The 20630-nt window shown below is 40.8% G+C and overlaps 2 protein-coding genes across 4 annotated transcripts in view; one reads left to right on the top strand and one right to left on the bottom strand.

Annotated features, from left to right (window-relative positions):
* The window catches only part of LOC116851197 (delta-1-pyrroline-5-carboxylate synthase), a 75221-nt gene extending 60249 nt beyond the window's left edge, over positions 1-14972 (top strand). The window contains exons 2-6 of one of the 2 annotated variants that reach the window (XM_032830390.1): positions 4917-5253; positions 10146-10793; positions 11887-12704; positions 13252-13542; positions 13984-14972. In XM_032830390.1, coding sequence (XP_032686281.1) covers positions 4917-5253; positions 10146-10793; positions 11887-12704; positions 13252-13542; positions 13984-14151 — 2262 coding nt within the window. In that variant the 3' untranslated portion in view covers positions 14152-14972. The remainder of the gene's footprint in view (positions 1-4916; positions 5254-10145; positions 10794-11886; positions 12705-13251; positions 13543-13983) is intronic. The other variant, XM_032830391.1, reaches the window with a different exon arrangement.
* Positions 14973-15122: 150 nt separating this feature from the next.
* Positions 15123-18842, bottom strand: LOC116851198 (U4/U6 small nuclear ribonucleoprotein Prp4). 2 transcript variants are annotated; one of them, XM_032830393.1, is made up of 5 exons: positions 18640-18842; positions 17328-17893; positions 16790-17167; positions 16491-16704; positions 15123-16136 (listed from the first exon to the last, which is right to left on the bottom strand). In XM_032830393.1, exons 2-5 carry the CDS (start codon positions 17851-17853, stop codon positions 15683-15685), a joined length of 1572 nt encoding a protein of 523 aa, XP_032686284.1. In that variant the 5' UTR covers positions 17854-17893; positions 18640-18842; the 3' UTR covers positions 15123-15682. The 2 variants fall into 2 exon arrangements, with proteins under 2 accessions (XP_032686284.1, XP_032686283.1); XM_032830392.1 differs by lacking the exon at positions 18640-18842 and adding an exon at positions 18061-18411.
* Between the last annotated feature and the right edge of the window lie 1788 nt (positions 18843-20630).

Consider the following 20630-nt stretch of genomic DNA (forward strand, 5'->3'; position numbering starts at 1 on the left):
CTCTCTCTCTCTCTCTCTCTCTCTCTCTCTCTCTCTTCTTTCTCTTTTTCTCTCTCTGAGACCTTTAAGGAAACTGGAAGGTCAGATTGCCTGAAAATCGTGCTAGTTATTTCACAATTTTTTATGACAAACTGAATGAATATGCGGAAATGTTATTTTGACATGTATTTATACAACATATAAAGAGAAAAAAAATATAATTTTGATGATCAAATACTCAATATAAGTGTATGATACATGCAGTTAGTAATATATTTTGTTTTTCTTTTCAAGATCGTCATTTTGCAGTTATATCTTAATTCTCGGTGATTCAATTAAGCTGAATTTTAGGTAGAAAATTTCCGTAAGCTTGTCATTATCGTGTGAACCACTGACAAGCTCGTAAAAATATTTAATTTTGAAATATTAATTTTTTTACTATAAAAGAACTGAAAATTTAATAATATTCTATTAAGATATTTGCAGTTTTGTTAACTTTTACTCAGTTTTTATTATAGTGGTTTATACGATAACAGCAAGCTTACCGAAATTTTCTAAAATTCTAAAAATTCAGTTTTATTGAACCATCGAGACTCAAGATATCACAAAATGACGAGTCACGATATTGAGTCTCGGTGATTCAATAAAGTTGAATTTTAGGTAGAAAATTTTCGTAAACTTATCGTTATCGTGTCAAGTTTATACGATAACGACAAACTTACGGAAATTCAGCTTTATTGAATCAACGAGACTCAATATCGTGACTCGTCATTTTGCAGTAATATCTTTACTACATCTGTACTAGAAACATAGTAAAATTGAAAAGAATTTCTAGCAAGAGTTGATCTGCGTTCCTTAAAAACGTAGACCTACCTGACGATTTATTGTATAGACTTGAAAGAAAATATGAATGAACCTTGAATACGACTTTGAATATGGACCTTGAAAATCTAGATTTGATAAAAACTTAGTGAAACTGAAGAGAATTTAAGATGAAATATCAATCCCCAAATCTAATCCTAAACATTCTTGTTGGATTAGTCTTTAATTACGAATATTTAAACTTTCAACATAGAATACATGTATACATTCAGTATATATCCGTGTGTATGATTTTTCATGGCTTTGTTATAATATTATTTTAAATATAATATTTATTTTATAATATTATTTTACAGTTTGTTGTATTTCTCCTCAACGCTATTTATTAAAGCTTTTTTCTTTATTATATTTTTCTTAATTATATTTTATGTAACAACTTTTTTTACGAACGCTATTAGAGTAAATTTTTTTAAAGAAAGAGACACACTTGGCGCTTTTTCTTCACTTAAACTTCCAACGCAGAATAATACTGTATACTCTGTGTATTTTACGTTGAAAGTTCATAAGTGGTCGTATTTAAAACAAATAAGAATATTCAGAATCAGGTATAGATTTAGAATATTCATGCATCCGGACAGTGGCACCTTTATCTCGTATGAGTCAAGATAACCACGATAACATTCTCTCCGTGTGTGGTAAGACTCAAAATAAAGTCCGTATCGTGTCGGAGAGCTGGCGCGGCGATAAGAATCGTCAATACCTATGAGGCATGCAGCTCCGTTTTGTTTCTGCGCCCGAGCGGAGACGTAACCTTCCGACATTCCCCCGTACATTTAATTGCTGTTGTTGTGCCCCGATCACGCTACTCGCGTGGAGATCACGTGGCCAGGAAGCGTGTGTCGCGCACACAGCTGATCGCGTATAAATTCCATCATGCAAATAGGCTTTTTCCTACGAGATTTTAATAAACTGGTCTCATTATGCGCCGCGCCCGCGCGACGCGCTTTATTAAGCGTCGTGGACGATGGAATTAGCAACGTCATCGAGGCGCGAAGCGATAAGACAGCGCAGACGATAATCTCACGCTTAAACAGCGCTCTCGGAAAATACCATTCGCACTTCGTCTCACCTCGAGCGCGTGTCGGTATCGAGAGAGGACGATAGTGGCGGGGGAGGGAGGAGGAGGCTGAAGTCAACTGACCGTAGTTATGCAAGAATGATCCATCAAGTATGTTTTGAGAAAAATAAAGATGAAAATTTGATACACAATTTCAAAAGCGCAAGTAACGCTGAGATTCTTCGTTCAACAAATTAAGTGATTCTCTTCTCGTTAAGGACAAGAAATATTCATTCGCAAGCTTAATCTTTCAAAGAGCAAGAAAGGTGTAACTGGTAAGAAATGACGCAACTAGTAGAAAGTAAAAACTGCTTTCAATTAATTTGAGGCGCCCATAACGCTTGGATCTTTCTTTTCGTGCGAAGAACACAGTGAGTAAATATTCTTTTTGTTCGTTGCACGTCTTTCGGAACAGAATGAAAGTCAATGAGATGTCAATGTTTAAAAATAGTTAAGTCCAGGGAGAAACTTGGAAACTGAAATTGCGTCCAGTACAACCTGTGTATACGGTGTACTGAGAGTTATGTTACATTACAATGCTTGTCGTGATATGACATGTGGAAAGACATTTGGGACTAGCTGTTAGTAACAAAAAATCATGCTTTTGTTCATTCTTGCATAATTGTAAAGTTCATTCACAGTTTCGCCATCTGCTGTTAGCAGTTTCACCAAATTTTTTTTTCAAATTTATTCAAGATCTATTCATATTCTTTTTCAAGTCTAATCGATAGATTGATTCAAGTAGGTCTACGTTTTTAAGGAACACAGATCAAATCTCGCTAAAAATTTTTTTTAATTTTCTATGTTTCTAATAGTGCAGAACAATAGACTGACAATAAGGTCTAACTTTCTAACTGCTTTCACCAACTCCGGCCGAATCTTAACCCGAGTCTTATAGATTTTGTCCGTATAGAGTATTAAAGTCGAGTTAAAGTTCAATTGACGTCGGTAGAAATGGGCATAAGGAACAAATCTCGATTAAAAGCAGCGAGTTTTGTCAATAACTCATTCCTAAAATATCAGCATAAATGGGCGTAAGCAACAAATCTCGATTAAAAGCAGCGAGTTTTGTTAATAACTCATTCCTAAAATATCAGCATAAATGGGCGTAAGCAACAAATCTCGATTAAAAGCAGCGTTATTCCTAAAATATCAGCATATATGAAAATAAAGAAATAATAAATCGCTGCAGAATGTTTTAGCGTTGCCATGCTAATATATTGAAATAAATATAATCTGCATAAAAATACGAGTAACACAAATATCAATCTTCGCCTACGTCTTTGTGCATCTTTGTGATAACTTGCTAACTTCTCGCGAAATTTCACATCGCCGGACTTGCCGTGAATGCGCCGGGTCGGTTCCCGGTTGCGCGAATATAATAGGATACCGCGACAAGCGTTGTAATGTAATATAACTCTCAGTACACCGTCAGGCTCCATTGGACGCAATTTCAGTTTCCAAGTTTCTCCCTGGAGCTTTAACTATTTTTAAACATTAATATCTCATGACTTTTATACTGTTTCGGAAGTTCTGCGATGAATAAAAAGAAAATTTGCTCACTGTGTCTCTCGCACAGAAAGAAACGAATCGTTATAATTCAGTTGATGCCACGATAGTATGTATATCAAAAATTAACAAATGCCCATTGTTGTAATATAACTCTCGGTACACCGTCAGGCTGTGTTGGACGCAATTTCAGTTTCCGAATTTCTCCTTTCAGCAACTCTAACTCGACATGGCTTTTAGGTTTGGAAATTTTGCACTGAACGTGAAAAGAAAATCTACTCAATTTATTCTTCCTGGTAAAAGGAAATTGATGTTTTAATTTAATTAAAGCAATTATTAAATTATATATAATAATTATAATATAATTATTAAAATAACTTATTAAATAAATGCATTAATTTAATTAAAGCAAAAATTAAATAACGCTATAATATAACCACACGGAGAAAAATAATTTGCTAGCCCAGCAAATTTTCTGCTGGTCTAGCAAAATCTTTTCGTTATTATATGGACAACAAAAAGATTTGCTAAAAGTACTAATCACTATTTGCTGGATATAATTTGCTGAATCTACAAATTATTTTGCTATAAGAACCATGATGGATTTATATAAGCAGTTGCAGTTTTGCTCCGATAGCAAATAAATTTGCTAAGGATACATTATTTTGCATCAATAGTAAATTAACGTGATTCTTAGGGCAAATACACTCAACAAATTTTTTTTATCCTGAAAACGAAACTGCTTCTGCTTTGATAACGAATAATTTGTAAAATTAGTTACATCAACTAAATTTTTTTCATCTCACTACGAATATGCAGTAGCAAGGACGATTTTACTAAAAGAACAAAATTATTTTTCTCCGTGTAAGCTAATGATGTTATCAAACCTCTAAAGTATAATCAGTGCTAACTGAAATGCTACACAGAGAAAAATAATTTGCTGGCCCAGTAAATTTTCTGTTGATCTAACAAAATCTTTTCGTTATTATATGGACAATAAAAAGATTTGCTAAGAGTACTAATCACTATTTGATATAATTTGCTGAATCTACAAATTATTTTGCTATAAGAACCATGATGGATTTATATAAGCAGTTGCAGTTTTGCTCCGATAGCAAATAAATTTGCTAAGGATACATTATTTTGCATCAATAGCAAATTAACGTGATTCTTAGGACAAATACACTCAACAAATTTTTTTCTGTCCTGGCAACAAAACTACTTTTGCTCTGATAACGAATCATTTGTAAAATTAGTTACGTTAACAAAATTTATTTGATGTCACTACGAATATGCAGTAGATTTTGCAAAAATATTTTTGCTAAAAGAGCAAAAATATTTTTCTCCGTGCGAGGTATAATATATAAGTACCTATCGTGCACGCGTATCCGATAATGGACTCTTATTGCTCCGAGTGGAAGGACGATTCTTTTCACTCCGAGCTTCGTCTCTGCGAGGAGAAAAGGAACGAAAAAAGAAACTTTTAAAGGACAACCGCATAGATCTACGAAGAGAGCTGCAAACATCGGAGAGACCGCGACGGCCGCAGACCTTCACTGAGCGTAGCGAACTGAAATACGCCCGTCGTCTGGTTGTCAAACTCGGCAGCGCCGTTATAACGAGGGAGGACGAGCACGGCCTGGCGCTGGGACGTCTGGCGTCCATCGTCGAGCAGGTAGCCGAATGCCAGAACGAGGGACGCGAATGTATTATGGTGACTAGCGGTGCGGTCGCCTTTGGCAAGCAGAAACTCACCCAGGAGCTCTTAATGTCCCTGTCAATGAGGGAGACCCTGAGTCCGGCGGATCACACGCGGGAGCATGCAGGTAAGCACGCTGTCAGCACTCTTGTTTACGTCTCTCTACGTTCCGTGGCGTGAAAACAGGTCGGATAATTAACAACCGAACGGTGAAACGTGCCGTGAAATTCTACGTTGTCGAACCGACAGCGATTCTTGCCGAAAGGCATCGCAGCATTTCACGGCACGTCAGTGTTTGTTTACCATTGTACGTTTGTTTTACCATTGTTTTAACAAAGTATAACAAGGTGTTGTAAAAGTTTCCCAAAGCAAGAAACAATAATAATCAAAGTTACTATTAGTAAGTTAGGTATTAACAAAATAACGTGAAAGTTTCCTAAAGCGAGAAACAGAGCGCATGTTTTTAAGAAACATTTGAAACACTGATCTGGGTAAACCCATGTTTAGGGTTCTAGGCTTAATAATAATAATAGTAAACAAATGTTAAGGGGCGTAATATGAGGGTCGATTGTTGTACGTTACAAGACCGTAACATCCAACACATCAAGCTGGACCTAATCCGATTTCTCAGCTGGGATGAACTTTGTACAGAACCCTTAAGCGTCATTCGCTCCTCTCCCAAGCGCGTCTAATCTCCTCATTAGCTGTCTTCCTCGCGTTTCGGCAACTGTTGCGCCCTTATAAACGACGACGGGGACCGCGCGTGGGTAGCTTTTGGAGTTACATCGTCTCGCAAACTCCCTTCGCTTTAATTCGCATATTCGCCGTCGACAAGCGCATTACACAGTCCGGATATCACCGGTTGTTAATTCGCGGGCAAACGATGCGAATGCCTTCAATACGGCTACCTGCTCCTCACAGCTCCGCCCTTGGGACCGACATCTTCTCTGCTGCAGTGCAGTGCAGAGGCGACTTCGTGACCCATTCTCGCCCTCTCCGAGTCACTAATACTAATTTCCAATTTCAATCTCTCACCGTCGCAAAGTGGCGCTCACGCTCACGCTCTTCGTCCCCTTTTCCATTTTTTACTCTTCTCGATCAGCCACGTGGAATTCACTTCTGTCTTGATCTGCACGCGCGGCCAGTCTCCGCATCATTGACACGTTTCATAATAGTTTCTACGATTATCTACGTCTTACAACTGAACTATAAATCGATCAATTGCCATTAATTCTGTCCCGTTTTCTTCGTCTCGTCAGCGATGTGTGTGTGTGTGTGTGTGTGTGTGTGTGTGTGTGTGTGTGTGTCATGTATGTGTGTATGAATCATAATCTCGTAAGAACGCGTTCCATCTAAACGCTACAATTTCCGTGCTCAAAGGCCATCGATCACCGATTGTCTCAAAGTTCAACTTGATCTATTTCGCAAATGACGAGGAGAAGCTCTCGCTCTCTCTTTCGTTTTTCTTGCAAGAGACAGCCGCACACGAGGTGGCTGTATATGGGAGAGTTGCTGAAATCGTACCGATCTTCCAAATCGTCTTTCATCAAATGTGTTTGATTTTTGCAAATGCAGCGCGCATAAAATAAGATATAATCTGGAAATTTTTCGCTTATATTTCTTGTTCATTTATTTTTCATTATTATCGTTAGATATCGTTCATGTTCAATAATAATCAAGGTTATTAGATATAATAAAGTATTGAAATACGTGAAATTGCTTTAGCATTTGGAGCCGACAAGGTGTTGACAAGTGAAAGCAGCCGCTAACAGTAACAGAAGCATTGCTGCGAAAACTATTTGCAAATAATGCGAGAAGTTTGAAATAACATTCACGGTTTAAATGATCTTCCCTCTTATTCACAAAATATAGTAATACAAATACGTGAATTCAGCGTTTCCAACTGAACGGATTCTGACCGATTCGGGGTCGGTTAATGACGTCATGAGTTTCCATTAGTCAATCGCGGAACTTGCAACGCTTGAACTTTCTTGCAAGCGTTCTCAGATCGATCAAAATCCGTTCAGATGAAAACGCTATTGAAGTTTACCGCGTGCTCGTGGAGCCAAAGTGGCGTCGTGGTTGCGGTAAATTGTTATCTGATGTGTCTCTAATAATAATAGTGAAATAGGAAATGAGATGCGATTTGAGAGACCGACACGATTTCGGCGACTGCTCTTTAGTTGGCATGGCTTTCTATCTTCATACTCAAGTACTACAAGTGTAGCTGCGCTTTAATTAATACTTTCATATTCCGGGAGAGGAGAAGGGAGAGGGAGGAGAGACATTTCGTCCGTAAATGCGCGGATGAACTGCCATTAGCATAATTGACACCGGCTATATGATAATCTCCGTGTAGCGAGACCGCAATTTGCGTTAATCCCCTTTGAGAGATGTCCGATTTGAGGGGGAGGGGGCAGTCAGGGCACTCCTAATCAATAGCGTGCTCATAATTCTAATTAAGACCGCGCGAGTCACGAGCATAAGGAAATTATCGGAGCCGTCGCGGCCGCTCCCGAACGACGGTAATTTTTGACGTAATTTGGCGCCTCGGATCTGTGAGAGAGGCCGCGTTGTGTAACTTTAAACAACGCAACTTTAACCTCCGGCATGGCTTATCTGGAATGGTCATGGTCATTTTTCCTGATGTGTACCATCGTTAATAATAAAAAAGAAAACTGCTATCTCGTCGAACATTATATGTCGCATAACGCGACGATACACGGTGTCTCTCTCTCTCTTTGTGTGTTGAATAAATTGGATTATATTTCGCGGGAGATATCAGTCTCGTGTAACGCAAAGGTGACATTTTTCCCATATTTTCCACCCTCACTTGTTAACAGCAAGCGTAAACATTGAAAAAGCGCGGTAAAACGTTTCGACGACATTGACGACGCACCGATAAACAAAATATAAGTCATCCATAACCCGAAATTTTAACCGTACACAATTAAAAACAATTCTGTTGGTGCAATCGAAGATCAGTGCCAAATGAAGAAACCATGAATTTCAAGTAACCTTTGCATTGAGTTTATAAGCATGAAGATAAATAGTGCAACTAACTTAAATATAGGTCGCATTATATTTAAATTTATGTTTCATAATCTTTCTTAATATTGACGTAATCTAATTAGATTACGTCCATATCTAGCTGTTATTTTCCAATTAGGACTTGATACGATTTAGCAATATAAAGCATTAATTTATATATAATGTGACCTATATTTAAGTCAGTTGCACTATTTATCTTCATGCTTATAAATTCAATGCAAAGGTTACTTGAAATTCATAATTTCTTCATTTGGCACTCACCTTTTCCCTTTAATCACTTTTAATTCCACCGTCTCCTATCTCCATGTATCTTTGTGCTCTATTTTCTCTCTGTTAATTTCTTCTAGTTCTTTCTTTTTAACTGAAAAACGACACACAGTATCTCCAAACCCTTTATTGTTTATATATTTGTGTATGTTGTATAAACGATACTTATCTGATATTTTCCTCTCGTTCTCTTCATAAATTTTGTTCGAAAATATCACACGGCGGATATTTCGCAATAGATTTAAAAGAGATATCAAAGATGTAACACTGTGATGTATTAACTTCTTAACCTAACACTCGGACGAACTGTCTCACTTAATGACTCACTTAATGACAGCGGCACGCAGCTGACCACGCGGCACAAAGAAACTTTTACACCTCTATACATATTCCTAACGCGCAACAGTGATATTAACTTTCAGAAATGAATTTATGGAATCTAGACATTTTTAAGATGACTAATATTGTCCCCTCTGTTTTTATGGATTTTGTCCGATAACCTCGGTTGCGACAACAGAAATATTAGTTTTTCATAAGAGAGATATCGTTTCTGATCATCTTTTCAGTTGGTTCCCATTTGGTTGCACCAACTTAGATTTTTTTGCGTGTATTTTCAACCTGAGTCTTCTAACATATGTGAACATGTGTATTTGCTCTGCTAACAAAAATTCCAAGGAACATTTCCCGTATCTTTACAATTGAATTTAGAGATTCGAGTGAATCAATAGATCGCGCGAACAACTTTCCCCGATACAGGTATCCCGCCGATTATCAGCGTCATCGTTTACGTGTCTGTCCGTTCGTTACTGTCGACGCCGACGTCTTCACTGAAAATTTTTGTCGACAAGGTCGTCTCATCTCGAGAATGATCCGAACTCGCGTTGTCGTGTCGCGAACTGAGAAGAGTCTTTGATATTTGTGGCTATATTTACACGGTGAAATAATCAGGATCAGAAGAATCATGTTTGTAGCAAGTGTTATCGCAGTGATAATGATAATAGCCTTATATATACTATTACATTTATTTTGTTGAAACAATAAGAAGTTACGTGACGCTAAAAATGACTACAATTTTAGCAGAAGTAACTCTTATTTCTCTCTATATGCGCGTCCCTCGTGTTGTCGACATTCTGTCCTCCAATGGGAGAAAGATTGATTGAGCGTTCATTTATCATTTTACGACAGTCCCCCTCTAAGGGATGCAATTACAAAAAAATGTATTGAGCATATTTACATACAAAATAAATATTTTTATGAAAGGAAAACTGTAACAAAAATAATCATATTTAAGTTTGATATAAACAAAAATCTTTTTAATGCGCGCTAAACAGTATTATTAAGGTTGAAGTTACTTTGTATTTATAATATTTTGTAATAGAAAAAATCGTGTGTATAGGTTAGTCTTGAGTTTCACTAAATTTCTAGATTTGCGAATATTTTGTTAGAGTGAGTTCCACAGTCCACGTGCTGAAGGCAGGAGCGACTTATAATATGCACTCGTTCTACACTGCAGTAATACCAGGTCCAGGTCAGAAAAGCGCGACGTCACGCGCTGTTTTTGTGTGAATCTTAATCGATCTGCTAGACGAGTGGTATTCCTTGCGCTTAATATTGTGAAAAGGAATATTAAAGACAGACTCGTCTGTTACGAGCCGAGATGGGTGTGAGACATATAATATCTGGATATCTGTGTTCACACAGGAACCATGCTGGAACCCAGAGCAGCCGCGGCCGTGGGCCAGTCGGGCCTCATGTCCCTCTACGACGCGATGTTCGCTCAATACGGAGTGAAACTCGCCCAGGTGCTGGTGACCAAGCCGGACTTCTACAACGAGGAGACGCGCAAGAACCTCTTCAGCACTCTCACCGAGCTGATCAGCCTGAACATCGTGCCTATCATCAATACGAACGACGCGGTGTCGCCGCCGCCGGTGGTCGACGAGGAAGTCGCCGGCGGCGGCGGTCGCAGGGGCATATCCATCAAGGACAACGACTCCCTGGCGGCGATGCTGGCGGCCGAGATTCAAGCCAGTCTGCTGGTGATTATGAGCGACGTCGACGGGATCTACAATCTGCCACCTTGGCAGGACGGCGCGAGGATGCTGCACACCTTCAGCTCCGATCACAGAGGCACCATCAAGTTCGGCGAGAAGTCGAAGGTGGGCACCGGCGGCATGGACTCCAAGGTCAACGCCGCGCTCTGGGCGATGGACCGCGGCGTCTCGGTGATCATCTGCAACGGCACTCAGGAGAAGGCCATCAAGAACATCCTGTCGGGCAGGAAGATCGGCACTTTCTTCACGCAGACCACCGGCTCGTCCACTCCTGTCGAGGTGATCGCCGAGAACGGTAATATTCTTACCTCTCGCTCGGAACTGCGGACTATTTTCTACTTCTTCTCCTCTCTCTCTTTCCTTTTCCTTTTATTTCTCTTCGGAATCTAATGCGTTTCGCGCACAGAGACCAACAGTTCCTGTAGAAAAAAAGAACAGATCCGAACTCACGTAAGCGTACGTGAAACTGCTCCTCGATTATAATCCGCGTGTGTTCGCCGGTTAAGCAGTGCTTTTATTCACATGTAATGCGGCACGAACCATCGAATGTCGACTGCACTCCTCGGCGTGCACATATAAATCTGGAATAAACGGCCGGTTTCGCGTGTTTTGCATATTATTAATCCCCTCGCCGTTGTGAAAAGTTCCACTCGACGCCACACGCTCGTTCGTTCTACGCGAGGTGTTATTACGGTAACGCGCGTGCCCTCCATCCATCTAGGCACTTTTCCAAGCGTGCGTTATACATTTCCAACTTTCGCTCGCACTGAGCGCTATTTTCCACCGGCGCTTCCACGGCGGAAACAACAGAGCGATCACCGAATCTCACCCGCCGGGAGAATCGCACCGCATCAATATTTCCTCTTTGGCTGCATCCCTCATTAACGAAGATTAGCGACCATTTCAGCGAACTTTTCGCGGTCTTGTGCAATAATTCTGCTGTGCTTGAGATTGCCCTCCATTCTCATACGTTGAACAGCCGAGTCCAGGTCAGATAAACGTACAGCGCGACGTCACGCGCTGTAGGGATCTTAATCGATCTGCTAGATAATGCTGGTAGTTCTTGTGCTTAATACTGTGAAAAGAAAGCATTGCTGAAGATAGATCATCTATTATGGCTGTGAGCCAAGGCGGATATAAGGTTACATAATACGGATGCTTTCTTCTTTTCTATCTTGCGTTCATCATGCATCTCGTCCATCATAATTAATTGCAGCAGTCTATATTTTCGTTTTTCAAATTATATATTTGTATTCCTCTGTTCGGCGGTATCGAACATTTCTGTCTTTAGGCTGTTCTTCCCTCAGATATAATCATTTCACATTCAGCCTGTCAATCCTTCCCAGCGCTCACTTTACGTCGACACTAATATTCGAATAAAATTCTAGCTCGCGTCGGCAGCCGAACGTTGCAAGCGTTACGTCCGGAGGAACGTGCCGAATGCATCAACACCTTGGCGGACTTGCTGGAGACCAGGCAGTCCGAAATACTCGCGGCGAACGCGTTGGATCTGGAAGCGGCGAGCAAGGCGAGCCTGGCCAAGGCTCTGATATCGCGTCTCTCTTTGACACCGGCGAAACTGAAGTCCCTGAGCTCCGGTTTGCGTCAGATCGCGATGGACTCGCTGAACAACGTTGGTCGCGTGGTCCGCAGAACGAGACTTGCCGATGATCTGGAGCTGCAACAGATCACGGTGCCGATCGGAGTGCTGCTGGTTATCTTCGAGTCCAGGCCGGACAGTCTGCCTCAAGTGGCCGCGTTGGCCATGTCCAGCGCCAACGGGTTGCTGCTGAAGGGCGGCAAGGAGGCCACCAATAGCAATAAGTACCTGATGGAGCTTGTTAAAGAGGCGCTGAACAAGTTCGGCGCCGCGAACGCGATCTCGCTGGTGTCCACGCGGGAAGACGTGAGTGATCTCCTCTCGATGGAGAAGCACATCGATCTCATCATACCGCGCGGCAGCTCAGAACTGGTGCGCACAATTCAGGAGCAATCTAAGCACATACCCGTGCTGGGACACGCCGAGGGCATCTGTCACGTCTACGTCGACAAGGACGCGGACCTGGCGAAGGCTATGCGGATCGTACGAGACTCTAAGTGCGATTATCCCGCGGCATGCAACGCCATGGAGACGTTGCTGATACACGAGAGCCTCATGAGTGGCAACTTCTTCACGGACGTGTGCAGCATGCTGCAGAAGGAGGGGGTGAGTCAAGCTCCATTCGCGATGAGACAAGAGGAATGATGATAAACGTGCTGTTACCTAGGAAACTCCTTCTCTTTTTCTCTTTTTGTTTTTTTTCTTCCTTCTCTTTTTGTTTTTATGAAAGTATCAAAGCTATCCGCCGACTTCCAGGAAGTCTGATAAGGATTAAGAGTCCGAAACAATCTGGATCTTATTCCTTGTACGGTATGCTATTGTACAATACCTGTTTCGCGTTCAAGAGCGAAACTTTCGTCCGGATTTCGCAGAAAGTTTATACTGAAATTTCGTCGAGACGCATATCGGCTTTCCAGAGACCAAGGAAATAGGTCTTCGCCTTTGTCGAACACATATCCCTCTGCATATCATAAATTTTAATAACGCGTATCTACGCGCTCTCTGTCCGTCGATTTGCCTCAATTCTCATCCGAAATAGTCCGCCTCTTTCCATTGATCCTCCAGAACGGTATATTTCTCCCATTGATCTTCTTCGTGCCGCTTTGACGCCAGCATTACGTATATATGTCTCACGCGAACGACCACCTTCCAGGTGAAAATCAATTCCGGCCCAAAGCTGAGGGAGCTGCTGACCTTCGGCCCGCCGGCCGCCAAGAGCATGCGGACCGAGTACGGCGCGCTCGAGTGCACCATTGAGGTGGTCTCGGATGTCGACGACGCTATCAATCATATTCATAAGTACGGCAGCAGTCACACCGACGTCATCGTCACCGAACACACCAATTCAGCGACGCACTTTCAACGGGAGGTGGACAGCGCCTGTGTCTTCCACAATGCCAGCACCAGATTCGCAGATGGTTATAGATTCGGTCTCGGGGCAGAGGTAAGCCTGCAGAATCCTCCGGCGGGAGCGACATCATGAAATCTCACGAGCTTCTTCGTGATTCCGTGAATCACGACGAATCATATCCCAATAAACACAAATTATCAATAACAGAAAATTTTATTTATATTGCATTTATATTGTATTACAAAATTATAATTATGTTTCATTGTAATTGCCTTCCGTTGTATATCGCAAAATGTCATTAAATGGTTATAATATCAATGTTATAATTTCTCATTTAACAATGTTAATGCAATATGAAACATGTTCTATAACAGTTACATTGTTGAATGCGAAATTATAACATTAATGTAATGCTACTGTTAGTTGGTGTTTACTGGAAGATACGCCTTGATTCTTATAATTATCTATTTTTGATAATTTTATTAATGTAACAATTTTTTTATATAATTTTTGTTCATTGCCTTTCGTGTGAAGGTCGGCATTTCTACGGCACGTATACACGCACGTGGCCCGGTAGGAGTCGACGGGCTGCTGACAACCAAATGGGTCTTGAAGGGCGACGGACACGCGGCCGCGGATTTCGCCGAGAGTGGCAGCAAGAGCTGGCTCCATCAATCTCTACCCCTCTACGAATCGGCGTGAATCTGGCTGCTTCGAGCTTACTGATCTCGGGATAGTCGGAATCGCTTGTGGGACAACGCGCATGAGCGATCCTTCAACGAAGGAAATCATATCCTACGAGATATAAATCGAAATACAAGCATACGTGATAACTACTGTTATAAGCATACGTGTAAACTATTGTTAACTAATTCTTATTTATACTAAATTGTTCCTGGTACACGTATATCGTACGTAGATCAATATCGAGTCACTATCCTAAATGACGATGCGACTCATTGACACGACAAAATATTTGTGAAATATTGAGCTTCCTTGTGTAAAATTAGTACTAAGGAAAGTATAGTATATCGTTTAATACAGAGCTCGAAATTAGTTGCCCATTTCGGCCGATTCTCAGGAGCTACGCCTTCTATCTTCCCCTTGCCGCGAGCGGCACAAAAGTGACGCGGCCAGTCGCGGCTTCAAGCTTGGAGGCTCAACCGTCACTTTTGTGACCCGCTCGTGGCAAGAGGAAGATAGAAAGCGTAGCTCCTGAGAATCGACCGAAATGGACAACTAATTCCAAACTCTGGTTTAGAATAAGAAAGATTAGAAATTTATTCGAAACTCTCTACTCTGTCCTGGAGATCCGTGGTTCCTCTCCGATATTATTTTTAATAAATTATTAAACCCGATGGAAACACAGAAAAGACAGGCTATCAGCCTGTTTTTGTTTTTCATCGCAAATAACAACAAATGTTACAAACATATCGAATTTAAATGAATTAAACGTAAACAAAGAAATGGAGAAACATTCATGCGACCTGTAAACAAAAAAAATAAATGAATTTTCAGAACAAGATCTATCCTCGGCAAAATGCGACGCAAGATCCACAGCGGAAGTTTCCGAGCCCGATGTACCATTGTAGTCCAGGATTTCGGCGAAAGTTCGTTAATAACGTAAAGGCAAGCCGGGGGAGAGAGTCTTCTCGTTTCAAACTGTTCGCGTCTTCAAATGTACTCGACAAACCTCGAACGACGAGAGTCTGGATCCAACAGTGGAACGCGTACGCTTGACTCTTTGTTGAAGACAATATAACGCGCCGACACAACAGCGGTGCGCCTATTGAACGGCCAGCTGCCCCAGTTATAAATAACGTCAAAAGTTTACGCGCGATTATAAGACCTATTTCACGGAAGACGTATTTTTGAAATATGCATTATAACAGCGCGAGTTTTAATCACGCTCCGGCTGGATTTCGCAGTTGGAAGCAAGCAAGCTGTGTATTTAAAAGCGAATACTACGCACACTCGATGCGTACAACGCATATTATCATTGGAAGTCCGTTTTTTGTTTATGATGAGTTATTTTATTGATAGTACGATACAAAACTGTACGCGTTATCATAATAAGAATCAATACAATAATCTATACTCCATAGAATCGCTAACTTATAAAATCGACGCGGAGCAGATTCTTTTTTTTTATATTTCGCACAAATATATATTACATATTTCATTTGTCGCGAATACGTCAACTTCTGCCAGGGAAATTTACACATCACCTGCTTCACTCCGGCGCCCACAGCTTGAACGTTCTGTCGTACGAGCTGGTCGCGATGAACTTGTGATCGGGCGACACGTCGACAGACATGACCTTCCCGTCGTGACCCGGCAACATCTTGAGCGGCTGCCAAGTCTTGTTAGACCAGATCTTGGCGGTGTTGTCGTACGATGCGGTGACCAGATATTGTCCCTCTATTCTCTGATACTTCACGTCGGACAGCAGATTGGTGTGCGCTGGAATCGTGTATATGCAGGTTCGTTTTCGCAGGTCCCATATCTTACAGGTGTTATCTTCGCTCGCGGTGGCGATGTGAAAGCCGTTGGGCGAGAAGTCGATGCCGAAGACGGATCTCAAGTGTCCTTCCATGAACATGATGCACCTACCGGTACGCAAGTCCCAAACGCGGCCGAAAGAATCGTGACCGCCGGTAGCGCAAACACTTCCGTCGCACTGGAAGCTAGGCGAAGAAACAGACAAGCGGTAAATACCAGTGTCTAAACATCAGTAATACTGGCATCTAACTTTGGACATTCTTATCGTTTTGGTCTTTAATTATGAATAGGGTATTAGTAGGCCTGTTCTTTGTAGTTGCGCTGCTAAAACTAGTGCGAACAGTTAGAGTGAGAAAACGTATACTTGTCTCACTTCAATTTATCGCACCAGTTCAGAGCGATGCAGCTACAAAGAACAGGCTTAGTGTTACATACGAATGGGTTTTTATTAGTATCCAGGTATCGATATCTTTTATCTAATTGAATAGACAGAAGATAATCTTTCACGAATACATTCATAAAGTAGAGAAGACACATACCTGATGCAATGTACGGGTCGTGCATGGCCCTCTTGATGAAGCACTTCCGCCTGCTGCTCCAAATCCCACAGTCTCCAGGAAGAATCGTGGCAACATGTACCGAGAAACCGTCCAGACGGATGAAAGGCTATCCTGGACACACGGTTGGGCTCGTGTCCTTCCACTTCTGCCAGCGGCTCTTCGCCATTGCCGCCACTCCACAGCTTCACCGAACCTGTTTGAGATATAACGTTCATAGTATAAATGCAGCAAGGATGATCTGATATCAAATATCGTGATGTACAAAGTGATATGCATACCATCTGTTGCGCAAGACGCCAACACGCAAGTCTGGCCAGCGTTCTCACCTACCACATCTTCGGTTATCGTAGCTTTTGGATGAAAAACAATACAGCCAACATTACAAGCGTGTCCTTTTAAAGTGCGCAACAAAGTACAGTCGGGTACAGACCATAACTTGCACCGGCCTGACCATGAAGCCGTAACAAGAATCTTTGAATTCGGGCTGAATTGACAAAAGGAAATGGGCCTCGTGTCGCCAATCTGAGAGCAATAGATGCTCAACGCTTGCAACTTCTTCAGAAGTTCTTGTCTTTTCGCTGTGCGTGTCGCAGCTGGCAATTCCAGATCCTGTCTTGCCTTTTCCAGCCGTGCCTTTGCTCTGGGCAACGAGTATGCTGCAAATGAAAACAAGAGCATTATTAAAGTTATTTTCAACAACAGTTGTTATTACTTAGTTATTCAACAGTATGTAGTACAAGAGAAAATTATGTTCTTAGTTCAATAAGAAATTTAAGCTGTTATCATAGAAAACTGAGTGACGTAACAAAGACTCACACGCTATCCATGATCTTGCGATTTGCAGAGATTCTGGGCCTTCATGATACCACGTGGTCTCTGTGTCCCTTTCAATTGTGTGAAGCGGTTTCTCTTCCTCTTCATGCTTCTTCTTAATAGCATCCTCACCGACACTAGCTAACAATTCTCTCAATCTCGTTCTTCGGTCTGCAGGGCCTTCTCCAAATAGACAGATTGGTTCACCCAATTGTCTCAAGTGTTTCTTCACTTCTGAGTCATCCGTGGAGACATTAATTTGTCTGGCTTTTTTCCTACGTTCGAATTCCTCCAGCAGTGCCTGGCGATCCTTAGACATCTCGTCCTCCAGCTCCATGTACTCATTCGAGATATGTACATTCCCAGCTGAGGTAGAAATACTGGCGATATCGTCCACATTCGCAACATCCTTCTCACCATCCGCAACTTCAGCGGCGACCGCGAGCCGAGTACGTTCTGCTTCCTCCAGCGAACCATAGTGCACGGTTTTCTGTTTCTTCACGTAAACCAAATCTTCGTCGTCTGACATCTTTTAAGGTTATGGTCAGCCGGCGTGTTTTTTCGTTACTCTGTTGTCGAAATATCGTATAAATTACTATTATTAGTGTGAAAAATTCTCAAATTTATGAGCGAAAGAAAAAATCGAAAAAATATTAGGACTCAAAATTTTACAGTTGGATGAAGAATTTGTACATTTGAAAACCTAACAAATGGAAATGTCGTTTATAATACTTACATTCTATATATACTACTGTGTCCAAAAAGTACGACCAATTTAAAAATTTTTTTTTTTAATCTTTATTTATTATTCCAAATCTATTTCGTCGCCTTTAAAATAATCCCCCTCAGACACAATACACTTATGCCAACGTTTTTTTCCAACCCTACGGTTGGAAACCGTATTACGTGATGCATATAAACCCACACTGCAGCGATAGATATAAACCCACTATCTCACACTGCATTGGTTCTTCGAGACCATTTCGCTAAAAATTCGACCCATATCGTTCCACAACCACCATATTCATCTGATTTAACACCGTGTGACTTCTGGCTATTCCCTAAACTCAAAAGACCGCTCCGGGGACACCGTTTTGACTCGATTGAAGAGATACAAGTTGAATCGAAGAAAGCTTTGAAGGCCATTCTGGAAATCGACTTCAACAACTGTTTCGAGGGTTGGAAAAAACGTTGGCATAAGTGTATTGTGTCTGAGAGGGATTACTTTGAAGGCGACGAAATAGATTTGGAATAATAAAGATTTAAAAAAAAATTGGTAAATTAGTCTTTTTGATAAATTAGTCTTGGAACGAACCTCTCCTGTAATTGGTTGTACATGTATAATCTTCAAAGAAATGAGTGAGAAATGATTGATATTTAAATATATTTTTAATACATTGTATGAATTTATATATATATATGATTATTTTTCTATAATTCCACTGTGATTGGTCAATTTCTTAAAGTTTAAAGCTTACTACACCTATTAGATCGGGACTACTACACTTACTACTACCATCTATAATAACTGAAGAATATGGCTATAATGGCTCCTGCACACAAGACGCGGTAATGCTTGTCGCGCGAACTTCCGCCGCGCGACAAGCATTACCGCGTCCTGTATGCAGGAGCCATAAGGCTGTAACGTGAGCTGTTAGCGAATGAAAATAATTTATTTCGCGTCTTAAGCTTTACAGCCATATTCTTACAGCTATTGTAGAATGCCTTTATGGGCTACGTTCCGAAATGCATTGCCAGTACTGAACATTTGTAGTTCATGTTACATATATTGTAGAATTTCAATACTGGCAATGAATTTCGGAAAGCAGCCATGCTCGAAAAGCTATTGTCTGTATTCACATAGGCCTTAAGCACACACTCTTGCATAAAGGCATAATGCACGTATAAGAAAATTGACCAATCAGAATCCTTATTTCTATTGCCACGATAAAATGAAGGACTCTGATTGGTCAATTTTCTTATGCGTTATGCATTATACCTCTATGCAAAAGTGTTGCCCATTGTACATGAAATTACATAACTGCATGTGCATAAAACTGTATGGACCAATAAGCATCGAGTATTGAGCATCAAGCATCAATATAGCGGCTTAATATCGATATTCATTGGTCCATACGATCTTATGCTATGTATATGCAGCTATGTCATTTCATGTGCGATGGGTTTTTGTGCCGATTTGTGATGGCCGTAACTGTTAACTTATGCTGTAATCCATAAGAAATTAACTAATTGCAGTCGATTATTACAGGAATATTCAACTGCGATTGATCCATTTCTTATGAATTACAGCAGAAGTTAACGGTTACAGCCATCATAAATCGACCTTTATGGCTCCTGCACACAGGACGCGGTAATACTTGCCGCACGGCGGAAGTCCGCGCGACAGTCAATTAATATATTGTTTTTCCGTAAGCGCTAGAAGGTTATTACGGAAAGTAGCATATTGATTGGCTGTCGCGTGAACTTCCGCCGCGCGGCAAGCATTACCGCGTCTTGTGTGCAGGAGCCATTAGTCTCCGCACAAGAACATCCGTAAAATGTTAAGTTTACGAATTTCTTTGTACCTTGACTTAAGTTTAATTTTACGTACAGGTATGGGACCATTGCACATTGTTAATACTTAACAATGTTACGGATGTTCTTGTACGGACACCCTAAGTAGCTTACCAAAAGGAATAATCGGGTCAGAGTCCTACAGACCAATCACGTTCGTTCTTTGCGTTTCAAAGTGTTTGTAGCTTCATATGGATCTTGATCCAAAATGGACATTACAAAACTGAATTTAAACTTAACCAATCAATAACCTAACTAATGGTTGTGTTCAATAAAGAAAGTTGCTTAATAGCGTGTTCGACTGACCTTGAATTAATCGCTCCGAAAGTGATTAATGACGTCATAAGTCTCTACTAGCCAATCATAAAGCTTATAAGTACTTGTTCGACCAATAAACGTAGGCGGAATAATCCAAAGTGGGTTAACCCAAAGCCAGTCGAACATGCTATAAGTCCCAATCTATAATAGGTATAGTAAGCTTTAAATCTTAAGAAATTGATTAATCACAATCGAATTATAGAGGAATAATCAATTGTGATTGGTTAATTTCTTACGACTTAAAGCTTACTATATCTATTGTAGATCAGGACTTACACTGTTATAAAATTTGTAAATCTAATTGGTATATGCTCTTAGATTCAGCAAAAATTAAAAGCATACACCAATTAAATTCATGAATTTTACAATAGTTGCAAAGCAGCTTTCTTTGTTAAACTTGCTAATATTACAAGA

This window comes from Odontomachus brunneus, unplaced genomic scaffold, assembly GCF_010583005.1.
Source record: "Odontomachus brunneus isolate Ranch 3 - 2012 unplaced genomic scaffold, Obru_v1 Obru_scaffold_167, whole genome shotgun sequence".
Taxonomy (NCBI): Eukaryota; Metazoa; Arthropoda; class Insecta; order Hymenoptera; family Formicidae; genus Odontomachus; species Odontomachus brunneus.